At 51.0% G+C, this 21,466-nt stretch overlaps 1 protein-coding gene across 1 annotated transcript in view; it reads right to left on the bottom strand.

The window, feature by feature from the left end:
- The window catches only part of CACNA1D (calcium voltage-gated channel subunit alpha1 D), a 390,642-nt gene that overhangs the window by 191,863 nt on the left and 177,313 nt on the right, over positions 1-21,466 (bottom strand). The window contains exons 8-9 of the mRNA XM_075321032.1: positions 16,403-16,506; positions 2,745-2,914 (exon numbers count right to left, since the gene is read on the bottom strand). Of these exons, the coding sequence (XP_075177147.1) occupies positions 2,745-2,914; positions 16,403-16,506 (274 nt within the window). The remainder of the gene's footprint in view (positions 1-2,744; positions 2,915-16,402; positions 16,507-21,466) is intronic.

Raw genomic sequence — 21,466 nt, 5'->3', positions numbered from 1 at the left:
TGTGTACACTGTGCATAGGCAGAAAGCTGCCAATCAGTGGTGTGGGCAGGGTTAAACGCAGAAAGCTGCCAATCAGTGGTGTGGGCGGGGTTATACGCAGAAAGCTGCCTATCTGGTGTGGGCGGGGTTATACACAGCTGCCAATCAGTGGTGTGGGCGGGGTTATACACAGAAAGCTGCCAATCAGTGGTGTGGGTGGGGTTATACAAAGCTCCCAATCAGTGGTGTGAGGTTATACACAGAAAGCTTCCAATCAGTGGTGTGGGCAGGGTTATACAGAGCTTCCAACCAGTGGTGTGGGTGGGGTTATACACAGAAAGCTGCCTATCTGGTGTGGGCGGGGTTATACACAGCTGCCAATCAGTGGTGTGGGCGGGGTTATACACAGAAAGCTGCCAATCAGTGGTATGGGTGGAGTTGTACACAGAAGGCTGCCAATCAGTGGTGTGGATAAGGTTATACAGAGCTCACCATGCAGAGAACTAGTAGATCTGGAGTAGAGAAATCAAGGATTTTATCAAAACTGCAACAACCAGCAAAGTAAGTGACACATCACTGGAATCCGGGTCTCTGCCCCTACATCATACTGATATCAGAAGAGGTAGTAAAATCATGGAGACAGATTCCTCTTAAAATCCCCTCCTCGGGTCTATTTACGCAGCGGATGTCTTTTTCTAGTACATGGATATGATTTTGGAGGATCCCATTCATTTGCTGGCTCTCTATTCCCGCTTTGCACGTGTGTATTCCCGGTGTGTTCTGGTGAGTGACCGGATCCCGTCCTGAGCTGCGGATTGTGGCCGGTGTCCTGACGTTACATCTGCGCAGTGGCCCCACGCGGTGTCACTTTCCTGGCGGCGACGGTCACATAAGGGAAGCTGCGGCCGCTGCTGAGGTGCTGGAGTTCACAGCACGGCTTTGGCATGAATCCGGGGCGGCCTCGGTGAATGTCTCCTGCTGGGACCGCATTAGAGCTGCCTCGGTGACGACTGTACAATGAGTGGCTCGTGTGGCGATCACAGGCACATTCTGCTGCTGCAGATCACTGCTCACATCAGGATTGTTTCACGTGAACCAGCTCCACCTTCCCCCTGCACTTGTGATAGTGACATCTGCAGAAACCGCGTCATAAATATTTACAAACTCCGAGAAGCCGCTGACCGAGTGCAAAGATAGGCACAGCCGCCGCTGACCAAGTACAGGCACAGCCGCCACTGACTGAGTGCAAGGATAGGCACAGCCGCCGCTGACCGAGTGCAAAGATAGGCACAGCCGCCGCTGACCGAGTGCAAGGATAGGCACAGCCGCCGCTGACCAAGTGCAAAGATAGGCACAGCCGCCGCTGACCGAGTGCAAAGATAGGCACAGCCGCCGCTGACCGAGTGCAAGGATAGGCACAGCCGCCGCTGACCGAGTGCAAAGATAGGCACAGCCGCCGCTGACCGAGTGCAAAGATGGTCAGCGGCGGCTGTGCCTGAGAGGAAAGATAGACACAGCCGCCGCTGATTGAGAGGAAAGATAGGCACAGCCGCCGCTGATTGAGAGGAACGATAGGCACAGCCGCCGCTGATTGAGAGGAACGATAGGCACAGCCGCTGCTGATTGAGAGGAACGATAGGCACAGCCGCTGCTGATTGAGAGGAAATATAGGCACAGCCACAGCTGATTGAGAGGAAACATAGGCACAGCCGCTGCTGACCGAGTGCAATGACAGTCACAGCCGCCGCTGATTGAGTGCAATGATAGGCACAGCCGCCGCTGAATGAGAGGAAATATAGGCACAGCCGCCGCTGATTGAGAGGAAATATAGGCACAGCCACAGCTGATTGAGAGGAAACATAGGCACAGCCGCTGCTGACCGAGTGCAATGACAGTCACAGCCGCCGCTGATTGAGTGCAATGACAGTCACAGCCGCCGCTGACCGAGTGCAATGATAGGCACAGCCACCGCTGACCGAGTGCAATGACAGTCACAGCTGCCGCTGATTGAGTGCAATGATAGGCACAGCCCGGATCTGCACCCAGCTCGAGTGTGCGTCCATCTTTGCACACATACAAAATATACTAAGCAGCTAAAAGCCTGTGAGTCAACTTCACATAGAAATATATTTTTAAAGAAAGTTTTTAGGTCTTGCTTCAAAATCCATAGCCACACTGGAGAGTTCAGTTATTAGGCTGTATTCAGACTCTTTTGTCCAGTCTTCTCTAGAAGTGACTTCTGCCTCTCTCGCAGCAGGAACTCCCAGCACTAAAGATGATGAAAACACAGTAGCCCATATCCGCTGGCTGGGAGCCCTGCACACCTCCTCCTACCTGCCGGACTTCGCGCCTCTTCTGATTAGCAGGCTCAGCGCCATGTCATACCTGCAGCTCAATGCACGAGTGATGCCGGGCCTACTAACCAGAAGAGGGGGGTAGAGGAGACTTCAGAGCCCTGGTTTTTGGGGGGTCCCAGTGGTCAGACCCCCAGTGGTCAAGAAGTTTTCCAATATCACAACTTTCACAGACTAATCCTACAGATATTTACAAAGTAAGAATGGATTGTTGCATAGTCTTCATCTAGGATTTGGAATATGGGCGACACCTCGGGAGGGAACCAAAGGAGCGGCCATATTAGCCAACTCTGCCTATACACATGCAAACACATGAACAGAATGGTATATACCTGTATGTATGGATTTCTATTTACAGCTTTTTATGATATATATATATATATATATATATATATATGTTACTGTACGTACTATTGCGCTTGCCCTCTTCGTCGCCCTCCTCATCGTTTTCGGGGTCGATATCCTCGGCTTGGGTGATCCAGTCCAGGTAACCTTTCAGATCCTCCTCCAGTTGCTGCTTTTCTCGTAGCTTTTGGAAGTCGCCCCGAGCTTTTGCCTTTTCTCTTTCCTTGGAAAACTCGCTGTCAGGAGCCAAGAAAAAGCGAACACCAGTGAATACGTGAAATATACAAGATCATTCATATATTCTGCAGGGAAAGGAGAACAGTGCGCAACATGCAAAGCACAAGGATCTACAGCTATTTCACAGCAGCGACATAACCACGTGATCAGTGCAGATATCGGATATACCGTCCATGTCACAAAGGAGAGAACACAGAAAACACAGATACAATGTATACAAGTCAGCTGTCAGTATGGAAACCGCGGACAAAACTAACTATTCAGAAACAATTGCCAAACAGTATCAACGAGAAAAGAAAAATTGCCGGATCGTTCTCCTGTGTGACCGTAATTTGCCTGCAGTGCAGTCTCCTGATAACTAAGCACAGATTGAGAGAAGCAGGAAAGCAGCACGAAGTGGATCTGTGGCGAAGACTTCATAAGATAACTCGCATACATTAAATAACTCTTTTAAACTTGGTGAGGCTGGTGTACTTACTTTTAAAATGCATATCAGCTATGCTGTTTAGTTAGATTTATTTTAATATAATTAAAGAGTGAGAGGGGTCATGAGTCCATGTGAATTCAGCCTCCATCCACACAGCCTGACAACTGCTGCTTGTACTAAGCAGTGTAAGATCTCCGCAGCAGCAGGGAGGAGGTACACTGAGGAGGAGCCGGGGTGTACTGAGCAGTGTGAAATCTCAGCAGCAGCGGAGAGGAGGTACACTGAGGAGGAGCCGGGGTGTACTGAGCAGTGTGAAATCTCAGCAGCAGCGGAGAGGAGGTACACTGAGGAGGAGCCGGGGTGTACTGAGCAGTGTGAAATCTCAGCAGCAGCGGAGAGGAGGTACACTGAGGAGGAGCCGGGGTGTACTGAGCAGTGTGAAATCTCAGCAGCAGTGAGCCGAGATATTGAGGAGCCGACAACTGTAGTGAGCAATGTGAGACTTCAGCAGCAGCGGAGAGGAGGTACACTGAGGAGGAGCGCCTTCAGATTGTATTGAGCAATGTGAGATCTCAGAAGAAGCAGACAGTTGAGACATTAAGGTGCTGAAGATTGAAGTGAGCAAAGTGAGATCTCTGCAGCAGCAGGGAAGAAGTACACTGAGGAGGAGCTCAGGTTGTACTGAGCAGTTTGAAATTGCAGCAGGGAGGAGGGACATTGAGGAACTGCAGATTGTACTGAGTGGTTTAAGGGCTCAGCAGCAGCAGGGAGATGAGATATTGAGAGCTGCAGATTGAAGTGAATAATGTGAGACTTCCGCAGCAGTGGAGAGGATGTACACTGAGGAGGAGCTCCTTTAGATTGTATTGAGCAATGTGAAATCTCAGCAGCAGCAGGGTGGAGGTACACTGAGGAGGAGCTCAGGTTGAACTGAGCAGTTTGAAATTGCAGCAGCAGGGAGGAGGGAGACTGAGGAGGAGCCGGGTTGTACTTAGCAATGTGAAATCTCAGCAGCAGCAAGTCAATATATTGAGGAGCCGAACATTGTAGTGAGCAATGTGAGATCTCAGCAGTAGAGGCGTTGTACACTGAGGAGGAGCTCCTTTAGATTGTATTGAGCACTATGAAATCTCAGAAGCAGCAGACAGTTGAGACATTGAGGTGCTACAGATTGAAGTGTACAATGTGGGATCTCAGCGGCGAGGTACACTGAGGAGGAGCTCAGGTTGTACTGATCAGTTTAAAATTGCAGCAGCAGGGAAGAGGGACACTGAGGAACTGCAGATTGTACTGAGCTTTCAAAGGGCTCAGCAACAGTGAGTTGAGATATTGAGAGCTGCAGATTGTATTGAGCAATGTGAGACCTCAGCAGCAGTGGAGAGGAGGTACACTGAGGAGGAGCTCCTTCAGATTGTATTGAGCAATGTGAGACCTCAGCAGCAGTGGAGAGGAGGTACACTGAGGAGAAGCTCCTTCAGATTGTATTGAGCAATGTGAGATCTCAGCAGCAGTGGAGAGGAGGTACACTGAGCAGGAGTTGCTTCAGATTGTATTGAGCAATGTGAGACCTCAGCAGCAGTGGAGAAGAGGTACACTGAGGAGGAGCTCCTTCAGATTGTATTGAGCAATGTGAGACCTCAGCAGCAGTGGAGAGGAGGTACACTGAGGAGGAGATCCTTCAGATTGTATTGAGCAATGTGAGATCTCAGCAGCAGTGGAGAGGAGGTACACTGAGGAGGAGCTGCTTCAGATTGTATTGAGCATTGTGAAATCCCAGAAGCAGCAAGGAGTTGAGATATTGAGGAGCTGCAAATTGTAGTGAGAAATGTGAGATCTCAGCAGCAGCAAGCAGGAGGTACACTGAGGAGGAGCTCAGGTTGTACTGAGCAGTTTGAAATTGCAGCAGCAGGGAAGAGGGACACTGAGGAACTGCAGATTGTACTAAGCGGTTGAAGAGCTCAGCAGCATGGAGGAGAGCCACTGAAGAACTGCAGACTGTAATGAGCAGAATGAGATCTCAGCAGCAGCATGAAGGAAGGATGCTGAGGAGCGGTCAATTAGGTAGTAGGAGACTGAATAAAACTTTGATAAAACGATTATACCACCTCTTTAATGGATTCTCCATTTGTTCTGACATAAATACAGCAGCCTCGAGGTCTAAGACTTGTATTTAATAAATTACATAGTTCACATTGTGAAATATGGTGACAGATCAGCTTTTTGTAGCACCGACACTGCTTATTAATGTGAAGTATTCAGGCATGAACAATACTGCCACCATAAACAATTTATGCACAGATAGTACTGTGTCCCTGTCTCTTTAGCAAATATGGTACCATCTATTTATCGCTATCGGTGAAGTTTAGGTGCTTCATCCACATTGTACTGAGCAATTAAAGCAGGAACGTTTTTTGTGAGATACTAATAAAAAATAAAAAGCATGGATTCTTGTATTAGGAATTAAAAGATGTACACTGATAAATAATTCAGCTCTCGGGAGGGAACGTGTCCTCCTTGTAGAGATCCGGCTGGTATATAGAGAGACTTACTGAAAACCTTCTCTGTAGTGCTGCATTCAGAGAAATAAATAATATGGAAAGAATATGGATAGCACTATACAAGATCCAGGGATGGTTTATAACAAAGCCGCAGCAGTAATGTGCAGGGGTGATCGTCTATGGTTAATGAAGTAGGGTCTAGAGGCGAGGAGACCCTATAAGTCCTAATAAGAAGTTGTGTCATCCTCTTTACCCTATATATATTGTAAGAAGGTCACTGGTGAAATCCTGAAGGGGAGATATGTTTCACTGAGGTTGTCAGCCTCAGTGATGTGAACCCGGAAATATGCCCCAACATGTCAGATGCTGAAATTGTTAATCGGACAAGTTAAGGGCTGGGTTTGGGAACACCTGAAGATTTGGGTGGGACAGTTGTTCACATATCTCCACTCTAGGGTATGCTCCAGGAGGCAACATGAAGGTCTCTGGATTCACTCTGAGTCTGTGTAGGGAGGTGAGCAGACCTCCAGAGCGGTGTTTATATGGAAGGAACTGAACCTTTCCCTGAGCAGGCGGACACCGCATTTTAACGACTGTTAAGGGCCATCTGTTTTCTTTATGCCGATCAGCCTGTGTTAGTTTGTTTTATTTTTTGCCCTGAGTTATGAAGTCTTAGGGCGGCGTCACACGGTACGATAAATCGGGCGATATGTCGTCGGGGTCACTTAGTTAGTGACACACATCTGGCATCGCTAGAGATATCGTAGCGTGTGACAGCTACGAGCGACTGGTAATGAGTAAAAATACTCACCTTATCGTTGCTCGTTGACACGTCGCTCATTTTCAAAATGTCGTTCCTCCTTCTGTGCGCCGGTTGTTAATCGTTCCCGAGGCAGCACACGTCGCACCCGGGAACGATGAACTGCAGCTTACCTGCGGCCGCCGGCAATGCGAAAGGAAGGAGGTGGGCGGGATTTTACGTCCCGCTCATCTCCGCCCCTCCTCTGCTATTGGGCGGCCGCTGTGTGATGTCGCTGTGACACCGAAAGTCCCTCCCCCTTCAGGAAGAGGATGTTTGCCGCCCACAGCGAGGTCGTGGGGGAGGTAAGTGCGTGTGATGGGGGTCCACGACTTTGTGCGACACGGGCAATGAATTATGCACATCACTGAAGTGGGGGCCATGCTGTTTAGAAGTCTTCCCTAACGAATTGAACAAACGGACCCCATTCCTCCAGTGGTAACGGCCAGAGGAGGAAAGATCCAGACTTTAACATCTTCATGGTGATTATTTTTTCATGTAGGTTTGATTTGGTTTCTTCCCATGCTCCAAAACTAAATAGTATTCTATTCTACACAGACAAAAGATGGCCCCTGTGTAAGAACAATATATGGACCCTTGGCCGCCCAATAGCTCATAATATTGCACAATTCCATCTGATTTTGAAGTAGAAGTGGCCCCTCACCTCTTGGGCCTCTGTGCAGTTGCAAAGGTTGCACTAATGGTATGCCTGCCCCTTGCCTTCTTCTGGACCTTTGAGGAGTGGCCGCTTACCCCTTGGGCCCCTGTAAAGTTGCACTAATTATATGCCAACCCTTGTGTTCTTCTGCACCTTTGAAGAGTGGTCCCTGACCTCTTGGGTCCCTGAGCAGTTGTATCATTGGTATGCCTGCCCCTTGTCTTCTTCTGGACCTTGGAGGAGTGGCCCTTTGCGTCGTGGGCCTCTGTGCAGTTGCACAGGATGTACTAATACTATGGCCACCCCTTGTCTTCTTCTGGACCTTTCAAGAGTGGCCCCTTACCTCTTGGGCCCCTGTGCAGTTGCACTAATGGTATGCCCACCTCTTGTCTTCTTCCAGAACTTTGAGGAGTGGCCCGTTACCCCTTGGGCCTCTGTGCAATTGCACTAACGGTATGCCTGCCCCTTGTCTTCTTCTGGACCTTTGAGGAGTGGTTCCTTACCTCTTGAGCCTCTGTGCAATTGCACTAATAGTATACCCGCCCCTTGTCTTCTTCTGCATTTTTGAGGAATGGCCCTTTACCCCTTGAGCCTCTGTGCAGTTGCATTAATGATATGCCACCCCTTGTCTTCTGGACCTTTGAGGAGTGGCCCCTTACCTCTTGGGCCTCTATGCAGTCGCACTAATAGTATACCCGCCCCCTTGTCTTCTTCTGGACCTTTGAGGAGTGGCCCCTTACCTCTTGGGCCTCTGTGCAGTTGCACTAATAGTATACCCGCCCCTTGTCTTCTTCTGGACCTTTGAGGAATGGCCCCTTACCTCTTGGGCCTCTGTGCAGTTGCACTAATAGTATACCCGCCCCTTGTCTTCTTCTGGACCTTTGAGGAATGGCCCCTTATCTCTTGGGCCTCTATGCAGTCGCACTAATAGTATACCCGCCCCTTGTCTTCTTCTGGACCTTTGAGGAATGGCCCCTTACCTCTTGGGCCCCTGTGCAGTTGCATTAATAGTATACCCGCCCCTAGTCTTCTTCTGGACCTTTGAGGAATGGCCCCTTACCTCTTGGGCCTCTATGCAGTCGCACTAATAGTATACCCGCCCCTTGTCTTCTTCTGGACCTTTGAGGAATGGCCCCTTACCTCTTGGGCCCCTGTGCAGTCGCACTAATAGTATACCCGCCCCTTGTCTTCTTCTGGACCTTTGAGGAGTGGCCCCTTACCTCTTGGGCCTCTGTGCAGTTGCACTAATAGTATACCCGCCCCTTGTCTTCTTCTGGACCTTTGAGGAGTGGCCCCTTACCTCTTGGGCCCCTGTGCAGTTGCACTAATAGTATACCCGCCCCTTGTCTTCTTCTGGACCTTTGAAGACCATTTCTATGCCGGAGTCTGGAACCTCCGTTGGGCAATTTCTACCCAGAGGCCAGTCATATGGTATTTGCATGAGCTGATAATGCTTATATATGAGACGTCTTGCCTCTTTAAGAAACGTGCATAAATACTGAATTTCTTGTATAAATTGTTGCCAGAGCAACTTGAATAAAAAGATCGTCAAAATGTTAATACAAGGAGAGAAAAAAAGAAAAAAAAGAATTGTAGCATTTCAGGCTTCCAGTAAATTATATATCTTGTCACGTTAACTTTACACTGCGGTTCCTCCGCCGTCATTACAGGAGCCGGTTATTCTGAATGTGCTTAAAAATATCACCTGTGCTAAAATGACTGTAATCTAGAAATGAAGTGTGGAGGGAAGTGTCAATGGCCAGAAATCATGGAGAGAATCGCCGCCCAGGAATGTGCCGCCGCCGAGGGCACAGGATTCAATGCAAGGTTTAATACCCCGGTCAACGGGATTACCGAGGCTTTATAACGGAGCCACAAATTATTTGCTGTTTGGATTAATGTCTGTCTCCTCAGGAATTACTGACAGAAATGCCATTAAAGGGATAGATTCATTCATACTTTTTCTTCTTTCAGACCTAAAAATACATTGAGAGCAAAGACACTTTAATCCAGAAAGCAACGGCTTGGATTCCCGCAAATCTGGCCCGAGAAAAAAATACTATGGAGGAAATTAGTGTGAAAGCGACTCGTAGAGAGCACGCAGGAACAAGTGGTGGAGACATAAGACGGGGTTCACCTAGTTAGTACAAGAACTAGTGGTGGCCACTTAAGATGGGGTTCACCTAGTAAGTATTTGATGCAGATTTTACAATTGGAGTCCTAAAAATTTGCAGCATTTTTGCAACTAAAGTCGGTGCGGACTTGTTATATCATGCCATCCCTGTGGCCAATCAACACTGGTTTTTCCCCCCTCCCTCCTTTGGAAAAAAACAGACATCCAGGGGAAGTCAGAACTGCAACTGCTCTCTCATATCCTCTGGATGTCAGTTACATTCATAGGTCAGAAAAGTGAAGCCAGCACTGATCTGCCACAGGGATCACATGACATTACAGTGTCACAAGATCCCCAGGAGAGCAAGTGCCATGGCAACTGCGCCAGCACTGGAGGGGACTGTAACTGTTATTATTTTACTGAAATGAGAAGGGGTTGTCTGTCAAGTGAAGAAACCCTTTAAGAATTATTTACAGTGTAAAGAAGAACAATGAGTCCTGGAGATGATGATCCGGCCCTCACAGAGCCCTGATCTCCCATCATCCCGTCTGTCTGGGTTCAGGAGTCCTGGAGGTAACAATACGGCCTCCGCAGAGCCCTGATCTCCCATCATCCAGTCTGTCTGCGATCAGGAGTCCAGGGAGGTGATGATCCGGCCCCCGCAGAGCCCTGATCTCACATCATCCCATCTGTCTGGGATCGGGAGTCCTGGAGGTGGCGATTCAGCCTCCGCAGAGCCCTGATCTCCCATCATCCCATCTGTCTAGGATCAGGAGTCGTGGAGGTGATGATCCGGCCCCTGCAGAGCCCTGATCTCCCATCATCCTATCTGTCTGGGATCAGGAGTCCTGGAGGTGACGATCCGGCCCCCGCAGAGCCCAGATCTCACATCATCCCATCTGTCTGAAATCAGGAGTCCTGGAGATAATGATCCGGCCTCCGCAGAGCCCTGATCTCCCCTCATCCCGTCAGTCTTGGATCAGGAGTCCTGGAGATGATGATCAGGAGTCCGGGAGGTGATGATCAGGAGTCCGGGAGGTGACGATCCGGCCCCCGCAGAGCCCAGATCTCACATCATCTCATCTGTCTGAAATCAGGAGTCCTGGAGATAATGATCCAGCCCCTGCAGAGCCCTGATCTCCCCTCATCCCGTCAGTCTTGGATCAGGAGTCCTGGAGATGATGATCAGGAGTCCGGGAGGTGATGATCCGGCCCCCGCAGAGCCCTGATCTCACATCATCCCATCTGTTTGGGATCAGGAGACAGAAGGATCCGCACAAGCCTCCTACACAGGAGATTCGGGGTAAGGTCTTCAAGGTGTTTAGAACAATCTCCTGCTGAGTTCCTCCATAACCTGAGGACAAGTGACGAGAAGAAGTGACGGAGGCAAACAGCGGAGACAAAATATTGATGGGATTTAGATTTCTCGCTTATTTATTTTGCATTGTATTAATTGAGAACAATAGACTACGGTAGTAACTCCTTAACACCTACCGTTCAAAATATTCTTACTTTGCAGTATTTATTAGTCTCCACTCTGCTACTAATACCATCTGAATCAGAAGACGTGTAATGTCCACATCTCAGGCCTTGACATTAACGTTGTGATCTCGGGGCCACATTTTTGAACTTTTTTTTAATTCATACAGGACACATTGTAGGTTTCATGTAATCTCTTCTCGTGTGTTACCAGTACAACTGCAGATAAAGGAGCCTAATTACTTCCCCGAACAGCCCGTCCATGCCCTTGTGGACTAAAATTAGCCACATTATGCCACATGGAGGTCCTGAGGGGACTCCTTATCCATCAATTAAGAGCACTAACAAATTCAAGATTATTCTGGAGCCAAGAAAAACCGCAACCTGATTAATGGGCCACGTGTCCAGTAGAGGACGACGCTGTAATTAAAGACAAGATCACTTTGTTCTATGGGCATTTCCATCAATTATACTGGATACAAGCTAAAAAACAAACACTCCTACACCCTGAATTATCACAGTATCGCCCCCCATACACTAGATGGCTGCCGGCCACACAATGCTACGGCTGATTGTTAGGTAGGAAGAAATTTACAATATATAGGAGGGCACGCCCTGCGACCACTCGTGTTCTCTACCAGAGAGCCTCCGCCCTGCGACCACTCGTGTTCTCTACCAGAGAGCCGCCGCCCTGCGACCACTCGTGTTCTCTACCAGAGAGCCGCCGCCCTTCCAACTGCTCATGTGTTCTCTACCAGAGAGCCTCCGCCCTGCGACCACTCGTGTTCTCTACCAGAGAGCCGCCGCCCTGTGACCACTCGTGTTCTCTACCAGAGAACCGCCGCCCTTCCAACTGCTCATGTGTTCTCTAAAAGAGAGCTCCGCCCTGCGACCACTCGTGTTCTCTACCAGAGAGCTCCGCCCTGCGACCACTCGTGTTCTCTATCAGAGAGCCGCCGCCCTGTGACCACTCGTGTTCTCTATCAGAGAGCCGCCGCCCTGCGACCACTCATGTTCTCTACCAGAGAGCCGCCGCCCTGCGACCACTCGTGTTCTCTACCAGAGAGCCACCGCCCTGCGACCACTCGTGTTCGCTACCAGAGAGCTGCCGCCCCGCGACCACTCGTGTTCTCTACCAGAGAGCCTCTGCCCTGCGACCACTCGTGTTCTCTACCAGAGAGCTCCGCCCTGCGACCACTCGTGTTCTCTACAAGAGAGCCTCCGCCCTGCGACCACTCGTGTTCTCTACCAGAGAGCCGCCGCCCTGCGACCACTCGTGTGAGAGCCTCCGCCCTGCCAACTGCTCATGTGTTCTCTACCAGAGAGCCTCCGCCCTGCGACCACTCGTGTTCTCTACCAGAGAGCCGCCGCCCTGCGACCACTCGTGTTCTCTACCAGAGAGCCTCCGCCCTGCGACCACTCGTGTTCTCTATCAGAGAGCCGCCGCCCTGCGACCACTTATGTATTTTCTACCAGAGAGCCTCCGCCCTGCCAACCACTCGTGTTCTCTACCAGAGAGCCGCCACCCTGCCAACCACTCATGTGTTCTCTACCAGAGAGCCTCTGCCCTGCCGACCACTCGTGTTCTCTACCAGAGAGCCTCCGCCCTGCGACCACTCGTGTTCTCTACCAGAGAGCCTCTGTCCTGCTGACCACTCATGGATTCTCTACCAGAGAGCCTCTGTCCTGCTGACCACTCATGGATTCTCTACCAGAGAGCCTTTGCCCTGCCGACCATTTATGTATTCTCTACCAGAGAGCCTCTATTCTCCCGACCACTCGTGTTCTCTACCAGAGAGCCTCTGCCCTGCCGACCACTTATGTGTTCTCTACCAGAGAGCCGCCACCCTGCTGACTGCTCATGTGTTCTCTACTAGAGAGCCGCCGCCCTGCGACCACTCATGTATTCTCTACGAGAGAGCCGCCACCCTGCCGAGTGTTAATGTGTTCTCTATGAGAGAGACTCCGCCCTGGTGACTGCTCATGTGTTTTCTAAGAGAGCCACCACCCTGCTGATCGCTCATTTGTTCTCTATGAGAAAGTTGGCACCCTGCCGATGGCTCATGTGTTCTCTTCGAAAGAGCCGCCACCCTGCCGATGACTTATGTATTCTCTACGAGAGAGTTTCCATGCTGCCAACCGCTCATGTGTTTTCCAGGAGAGAGCCACCACCCTGCCAACCGCTCATGTGTTCTCTATAAGAGAGCCGCCGCCCTGCCGACCGCTCATGGGTTCTCTAGAAGAGAGCTTCCGCCCTGCCAACCGCTCATGTGTTCTCTATAAGAGAGCTACCAAAGGATCAGCTGTCCAAAATTAAACACGTCGGATCCTTATCTCCCCCGACATCATCTGTGTGGGCCCATCATACACTTGGGACGGTCAGCCGGTCCCGCAGAAATCACGTAGTTTGGTCAATTTTCATCTGATGTGCATGGAGTCTTTTGTGTTATCTATCTAAACTGGGAAGGGGTTAGTCTGATCTGTATGGGGGTCTTTAGAGCAGTTTTAGAAGACGTAAAGCCCCCATCTCGTATACATACATACATATACTGAGACCCTCTCGGCGACCGATTGTCTGTACAGAGCTGTTTGCGCATGCAATGAGCCAATGGATTGGTAGGAAAGTCGGCAGGCCCGGCGTGCCACAACTATGACATTGTGTCATGTCTACAAATCAGAGGAGGCACAGGGGATTGGGGCAGATAAAAAGTGGTTAGCAGAGCTCATATCTGTCGGAGACCCTCCTAACAAAGCAAAAAGGATTGTCAACAGTAGACGAGCCCTTTAAGCTCGTGATAGAGATACTTCTCCGATCAGTGGGACATTTATAAACTGGATGCAATTTGAATGCAAGGTGAGAACAGTCAGGACCCCTTCTGACTACTTAAACAGGGGTCCTAGTGCCCTCTCCTTACAGAGAAGAGAATGTGATTACAGGTCAGGCGTATGCCCTGTTGCTCCATTTTAGGTCGATGAGACCCCCTGGTGAGCTCTGTACTCAGCCATCTCAGTCCGTCCTATAAGAGGCTCAACCAGTGCTCCATCCACAGTTCTCTATCCAACAGTCAAATAGTGAAGAGCACTGGGTTTGGGACATCTGTTCTATCAGTCCTATGTATGACACATTTATATCCGATCCTGTAAAATATGGATACCAGGCAGAAAATCTTAAAAGGATAACCTAGTGAAAGCTGAAGAGCCCTTTGCCTATTTATTAAACTCTTCCAAAGGGTCTTGGAGGATGAAGGGGGGGTGGGGGGGGAGTCTTCAGGCTCGGAGCGAATATTCGAGATTAGCAATTAGAATCGCGCTGCCATGGTCCAGTCCTCTGTGTCGGCCGGTCTTCACTTTCGCACCCGGCATCCATGGTCTTGATGTTGGATGCAGAGTCACAGAGTCAGAGGCGTGCAGGATGCCAGGGACCGGCCGACGCGGAGGACCAGACACCGGACCATGGCGGCACATATCAAACAGCTCCTCTCCAGCAGCTACATAACACAGAGACGGCCAACCATCCAACCAAATACAACCATGTATTATACAAAATAGGAACAGGACGTACCTGTAAAAATAAAAGTCAACAGAACAATTGGTGAGAAGGTAACAACGAGTTCACACTGATCCCCAAAATAAGCTCCGATACAAAGGGATTAGAGGAGACTTTACACCAATGAATGCTAAAAAGACTGCACTCTAAAAATCATATCAAATATTATAATAAGACGCTATCGGAGAATAACGGATAAGCCAAAGACGGGGAGCGTGAGAGCGGGCTGGTGTCTTCACCCTGTAGATCCCCGGAGACGATTGATAGCAGTGCAATCACATTGTATGATGACAACTAACGCATTTTGTGCAGTCACAACAGTATAGTAACACAACGGCAGAACATAAGTGGTGAGATTACATGCACAGAGTGCGGACAGAGGACGTGGCCAGCTGGACAGGGGGATTGCTCCAGAAATCAGACATTAAATCAGAGATCGAAAGTGTGAGATTAATAGACAGACAGAAAGGCACTCCAGGAAAAACATCAAACCGCGGCAGACATCTTTGTTTAGAACCAGTTTCTGTGTACAGGTCCGCGGCACCATAAAACAGGCTGTAGAAATAAAATATGGACTAGAAAAGTTTGAGGCACCTTTGGCCCCAGCAGGACTTAGGGCAACCCACAGTGTGCACTGCCGTCCTCCTGGCAACCCACAGTGTGCACTGCCGTCCTCCTGGCAACCCATAGTGTGCACTGCCATCCTCCTGGCAACCCACAGTGTGCACTGCCGTCCTCCTGGCAACCCACAGTGTGCACTGCCGTCCTCCTGGCAACCCACAGTGTGCACTGCCATCCCCCTGGAACCCACAGTGTGCACTGCCATCCCCCTGGCAAACCACAGTGTGCACTGCCGTCACCTGGAAACCCAGTGTGCACTGCCATCCTCCTGGCAACCCACAGTGTGCACTGCCGTCCTCCCGGCAACCCACAGTGTGCACTGCCGTCCTCCTGGCAACCCACAGTGTACACTGCCGTCACCTGGAAACCCACAGTGTGCACTGACGTCCTCCAGGCAAACCAGAGTGTGCACTGCTGTCCTCCTGGCAACCCACAGTCTGCACTGCCATCCTCCCTTTAAGGGCCCCTGCCAGCTGGACTATGAACTATAACTCTGCCCACCATCGTATGCAGCTCAGCGCACCCTTGGCCGGATTAAACCATTCACTGAACCTTTCCACCTACTTCTTTTCCATCTAATTCCACATTTTCTTTCTTAATTGTCAGGCGGCCGATGAGGGCAGAGATAGATGGAGAACAGGTAGGTGGTAAAGTGCCCTGAAATGTTTGGCCAAGCCATGGGTGCACCAAGCTCCTGTGCTTGGTTTGAACAGTCATTGAGTCCATATAAATGGCGGAGTAGCAGATTGGCATTGGTATGGAGTTGATAATCCAGTTGACAGGTTAATTACATTGAGGCAGATATCAAGCCCCTCAATAACGGATGTGACATCATTAGGTGACCTGTCACAGGTTCCAGTTTCTAAACAAAGATTGCATTAAAATATTGTAAAGCGTCCACTGTAGGCCATGCACATAACACTGATGAGATATGTATTGCAGAGAGCTGGCCACGGAGCGGACAATAAGAAGAGGCAGCGAGCGTCCGTCTTACCCACTAAGAACACCAAGAACCAGGTTAAGAACGAAAAATGAGCCAAGGATAATAAGACTAACAAAATAGACCCATGGCCATTCACATCCTATGGCGTCATTCACCTGTAAGAATGCAAGAAGGTGGTTATGATCTGACTGTGTACGGTCCAGCGGAGGCCAACCTGCAGCCACCGGCAACACCGGCCACCTCCGGCCTCCCACGGACACGCATTGCTACTTACCCGGGCTATTCCCTATCATCAGATCACTCGCTGAGGCTTTTTAGCTCTCCCTACGCGTTTGGCACCGATATGTTGGCGGTGGCTGAACGTTGGGCTCCGCTTTCATGAAAGAAAAGACATGTGCTTACCCGCTTAATACACCAAGAACAAGATTTAGCACGAAAAATGACCCAAAGATGACGAGACTGACAAAATACACCCAAGGCAATTCAAATCCCATAGCATCATTCATCTGGAAGAAACAAAACGCACTTATAGAAAGGAGCGGAGAGAAGAAGAAGCAGGACATGAAATTCACAGCACAGGACCGGGGGGAGATTGTGGGTGGGAAGTGCCCGAGCGGAGGCGGGAGAGGAACAAGAAATAAAGAAATACATCATTTAGACATTATTTTACAGGAACTGATAACAGCACCAGATTCAGGAGACACGAGAACAGATTTACGGCAAGTGATGGCTCCTCTGTAAAATTAATGTCCAGTCCTTAGGACAGACCACCAATATCACATTGTGCGCCCCTGCGGATCAGCTGTTTAAAGGGGGCACGGTGTGCGCCTCACTGGTTACTGGACACAGACCTGTATCTTTAGTATCAGATGTGTCTGATCGTACAAGGTGGAGCTGTGCTGTAAAAAGCCAAGTACACAATGGAGGAGACCCAGTAATCACCAGAAGGAGGGGGCTCTCCACACCGAAACGCAGCCGCCCCTTCAAGCAGCTGATCAGCGGGGGCCGAGACCTGGATCCCCACTCATCTGATACTGACGGCCCGTCTCTGGGACTTGCTATAATTTCACTATAATGGTCGCACATGTAAGCTTAAAAAATAATAATAATAATAATAATAATAATATTAGCAACATGACGAGAATATACTAAAATACATTTTCCATCCATATTAATTTATTTTTTTACAAACAGCTTCAATGGTACAAAGTAACAAAGCATGGACTAGTCCCCCTATCCCTTCCCAGCTGCCCCGTGCCCACACTTCCCTGCTCCCACACCCAGCCCCTCCTGTGCCCACACTTCCCTGCTCCACCGCCCAGCTGCCCCGTGCCCACACTTCCCTGCTCCACCGCCCAGCTGCCCCGTGCCCACACTTCCCTGCTCCCCCACCCAGCTGCCCCGTGCCCACACTTCCCTGCTCCTCCACCCAGCTGCCCCGGTGCCCACACTTCCCTGCTCCCACGCCCACACTCTCCAGTAGGGGCTGTGCAGCTGGAGATACTAGTCTGTACAGGAACCAGTAGGGGCTGTGCAGCTGGGGATACTAGTCTGTACAGGAGCCAGTAGGGGCTGTGCAGCTGGGGATACTAGTCTGTACAGGAGCCAGTAGGGGCTGTGCAGCTGGAGATACTAGTCTGTACAGGAGCCAGTAGGGGCTGTGCAGCTGGGGATACTAGTCTGTACAGGAGCCAGTAGAGGCTGTGCAGCTGGGGATACTAGTCTGTACAGGAGCCAGTAGGGGCTGTGCAGCTGGGGATACTAGTCTGTACAGGAGCCAGTAGGGGATGTGCAGCTGGGGATACTAGTCTGTACAGGAGCCAGTAAGGGCTGTGCAGCTGGAGATACTAGTCTGTACAGGAGCCAGTAGTGGCTGTGCAGCTGGGGATACTAGTCTGTACAGGAGCCAGTAGGGGCTGTGCAGCTGGAGATACTAGTCTGTACAGGAACCAGTAGGGGCTGTGCAGCTGGAGATACTAGTCTGTACAGGTACCAGTAGTGGCTGTGCAGCTGGGGATACTAGTCTGTACAGGAGCCAGTAGGGGCTGTGCAGCTGGGGATACTAGTCTGTACAGGAACCAGTAGGGGCTGTGCAGCTGGGGATACTAGTCTGTACAGGAGCCAGTAGGGGCTGTGCAGCTGGGGATACTAGTCTGTACAGGAGCCAGTAGGGGCTGTGCAGCTGGGGATACTAGTCTGTACAGGAGTCAGTAGGGGCTGTGCAGCTGGGGATACTAGTCTGTACAGGAGCCAGTAGGGGCTGTGCAGCTGGGGATACTAGTCTGTACAGGAGCCAGTAGGGGCTGTGCAGCTGGGGATACTAGTCTGTACAGGAGCCAGTAGGGGCTGTGCAGCTGGGGATACTAGTCTGTACAGGAACCAGTAGGGGCTGTGCAGCTGGAGATACTAGTCTGTACAGGAGCCAGTAGGGGCTGTGGAGCTGGAGATACTAGTCTGTACAGGAGCCAGTAGGGGCTGTGCAGCTGGGGATACTAGTCTGTACAGGAACCAGTAGGGGCTGTGCAGCTGGAGATACTAGTCTGTACAGGAGCCAGTAGGGGCTGTGCAGCTGGGGATACTAGTCTGTACAGGAACCAGTAGGGGCTGTGCAGCTGGGGATACTAGTCTGTACAGGAGCCAGTAGGGGCTGTGCAGCTGGGGATACTAGTCTGTACAGGAGCCAGTAGGGGCTGTGCAGCTGGAGATACTAGTCTGTACAGGAGCCAGTAGGGGCTGTGCAGCTGGAGATACTAGTCTGTACAGGAGCCAGTAGGGGCTGTGCAGCTGGGGATACTAGTCTGTACAGGAACCAGTAGGGGCTGTGCAGCTGGGGATACTAGTCTGTACAGGAGCCAGTAGGGGCTGTGCAGCTGGAGATACTAGTCTGTACAGGAACCAGTAGGGGCTGTGCAGCTGGAGATACTAGTCTGTACAGGAACCAGTAGGGGCTGTGCAGCTGGGGATACTAGTCTGTACAGGAGCCAGTAGGGGCTGTGCAGCTGGGGATACTAGTCTGTACAGGAACCAGTAGGGGCTGTGCAGCTGGAGATACTAGTCTGTACAGGAGCCAGTAGGGGCTGTGCAGCTGGGGATACTAGTCTGTACAGGAGCCAGTAGAGGCTGTGCAGCTGCGGATACTAGTCTGTACAGGTACCAGTAGGGGCTGTGCAGTTGGGGATACTAGTCTGTACAGGAGCCAGTAGGGGCTGTGCAGCTGGGGATACTAGTCTGTATAGGAGCCAGTAGGGGCTGTGCAGCTGGGGATACTAGTCTGTACAGGAGCCAGTAGGGGCTGTGCAGTTGGGGATACTAGTCTGTACAGGAACCAGTAGGGGCTGTGCAGTTGGGGATACTAGTCTGTACAGGAACCAGTAGGGGCTGTGCAGCTGGAGATACTAGTCTGTACAGGAACCAGTAGAAGCTGTGCAGCTGGGGATACTAGTCTGTACAGGAGCCAGTAGGGGCTGTGCAGCTGGGGATACTAGTCTGTACAGGAACCAGTAGGGGCTGTGCAGCTGGAGATACTAGTCTGTACAGGAGCCAGTAGGGGCTGTGCAGCTGGGGATACTAGTCTGTACAGGAGCCAGTAGAGGCTGTGCAGCTGCGGATACTAGTCTGTACAGGTACCAGTAGGGGCTGTGCAGTTGGGGATACTAGTCTGTACAGGAGCCAGTAGGGGCTGTGCAGCTGGGGATACTAGTCTGTACAGGAGCCAGTAGGGGCTGTGCAGCTGGGGATACTAGTCTGTACAGGAGCCAGTAGGGGCTTTGCAGCTGGAGATACTAGTCTGTACAGGAGCCAGTAGGGGCTGTGCAGCTGCGGATACTAGTCTGTACAGGTACCAGTAGGGTCTGTGCAGTTGGGGATACTAGTCTGTACAGGAGCCAGTAGGGGCTGTGCAGCTGGGGATACTAGTCTGTACAGGAACCAGTAGAGGCTGTGCAGCTGGGGATACTAGTCTGTACAGGAGCCAGTAGGGGCTGTGCAGCTGGGGATACTAGTCTGTACAGGAACCAGTAGGGGCTGTGCAGCTGGGGATACTAGTCTGTACAGGAGACAGTAGGGGCTGTGCAGCTGGAGATACTAGTCTGTACAGGAGCCAGTAGGGGCTGTGCAGCTGGAGATACTAGTCTGTACAGGAACCAGTAGGGGCTGTGCAGCGTGAGATACTAGTCTGTACAGGAGCCAGTAGGGGCTGTGCAGCTGGGGATACTAGTCTGTACAGGAGCCAGTAGGGGCTGTGCAGCTGGGGATACTAGTCTGTACAGGAGCCAGTAAGGGCTGTACAGCTGGGGATACTAGTCTGTACAGGAGCCAGTAGGGGCTGTGCAGCTGGGGATACTAGTCTGTACAGGAACCAGTAGGGGCTGTGCAGCTGGGGATACTAGTCTGTACAGGAACCAGTAGGGGCTGTGCAGCGTGAGATACTAGTCTGTACAGGAGCCAGTAGGGGCTGTGCAGCTGGAGATACTAGTCTGTACAGGAGCCAGTAGGGGCTGTGCAGCTGGGGATACTAGTCTGTACAGGAACCAGTAGGGGCTGTGCAGCTGGGGATACTAGTCTGTACAGGAGCCAGTAGGGATTGTGCAGCTGGGGATACTAGTCTGTACAGGAACCAGTAGGGGCTGTGCAGCTGGGGATACTAGTCTGTACAGGAGCCAGTAGGGGCTGTGCAGCTGGGGATACTAGTCTGTACAGGAGCCAGTAGGGATTGTGCAGCTGGGGATACTAGTCTGTACAGGAGCCAGTAGGGATTGTGCAGCTGGGGATACTAGTCTGTACAGGAACCAGTAGGGGCTGTGCAGCTGGGGATACTAGTCTGTACAGGAGCCAGTAGGGGCTGTGCAGCTGGGGATACTAGTCTGTACAGGAGCCAGTAGGGATTGTGCAGCTGGGGATACTAGTCTGTACAGGAACCAGTAGGGGCTGTGCAGCTGGGGATACTAGTCTGTACAGGATCCAGTAGGGTCTCTGCAGCTGGGGATACTAGTCTGTACAGGAGCCAGTAGGGGCTGTGCAGCTGGGGATACTAGTCTGTACAGGAACCAGTAGGGGCTGTGCAGCTGGAGATACTAGTCTGTACAGGAGCCAGTAGGGGCTGTGCAGCTGGGGATACTAGTCTGTACAGGAGCCAGTAGAGGCTGTGCAGCTGCGGATACTAGTCTGTACAGGTACCAGTAGGGGCTGTGCAGTTGGGGATACTAGTCTGTACAGGAGCCAGTAGGGGCTGTGCAGCTGGGGATACTAGTCTGTATAGGAGCCAGTAGGGGCTGTGCAGCTGGGGATACTAGTCTGTACAGGAACCAGTAGGGGCTGTGCAGCTGGAGATACTAGTCTGTACAGGAACCAGTAGGGGCTGTGCAGCTGGGGATACTAGTCTGTACAGGAGCCAGTAGGGGCTGTGCAGCTGGGGATACTAGTCTGTACAGGAACCAGTAGGGGCTGTGCAGCTGGAGATACTAGTCT

This window comes from Anomaloglossus baeobatrachus, chromosome 8, assembly GCF_048569485.1.
Source record: "Anomaloglossus baeobatrachus isolate aAnoBae1 chromosome 8, aAnoBae1.hap1, whole genome shotgun sequence".
In the NCBI taxonomy this organism is placed as follows: Eukaryota; Metazoa; Chordata; class Amphibia; order Anura; family Aromobatidae; genus Anomaloglossus; species Anomaloglossus baeobatrachus.
Note: the sequence above shows the minus strand (reverse complement) of the source record. Positions and strands in the feature narration are given on the sequence as shown.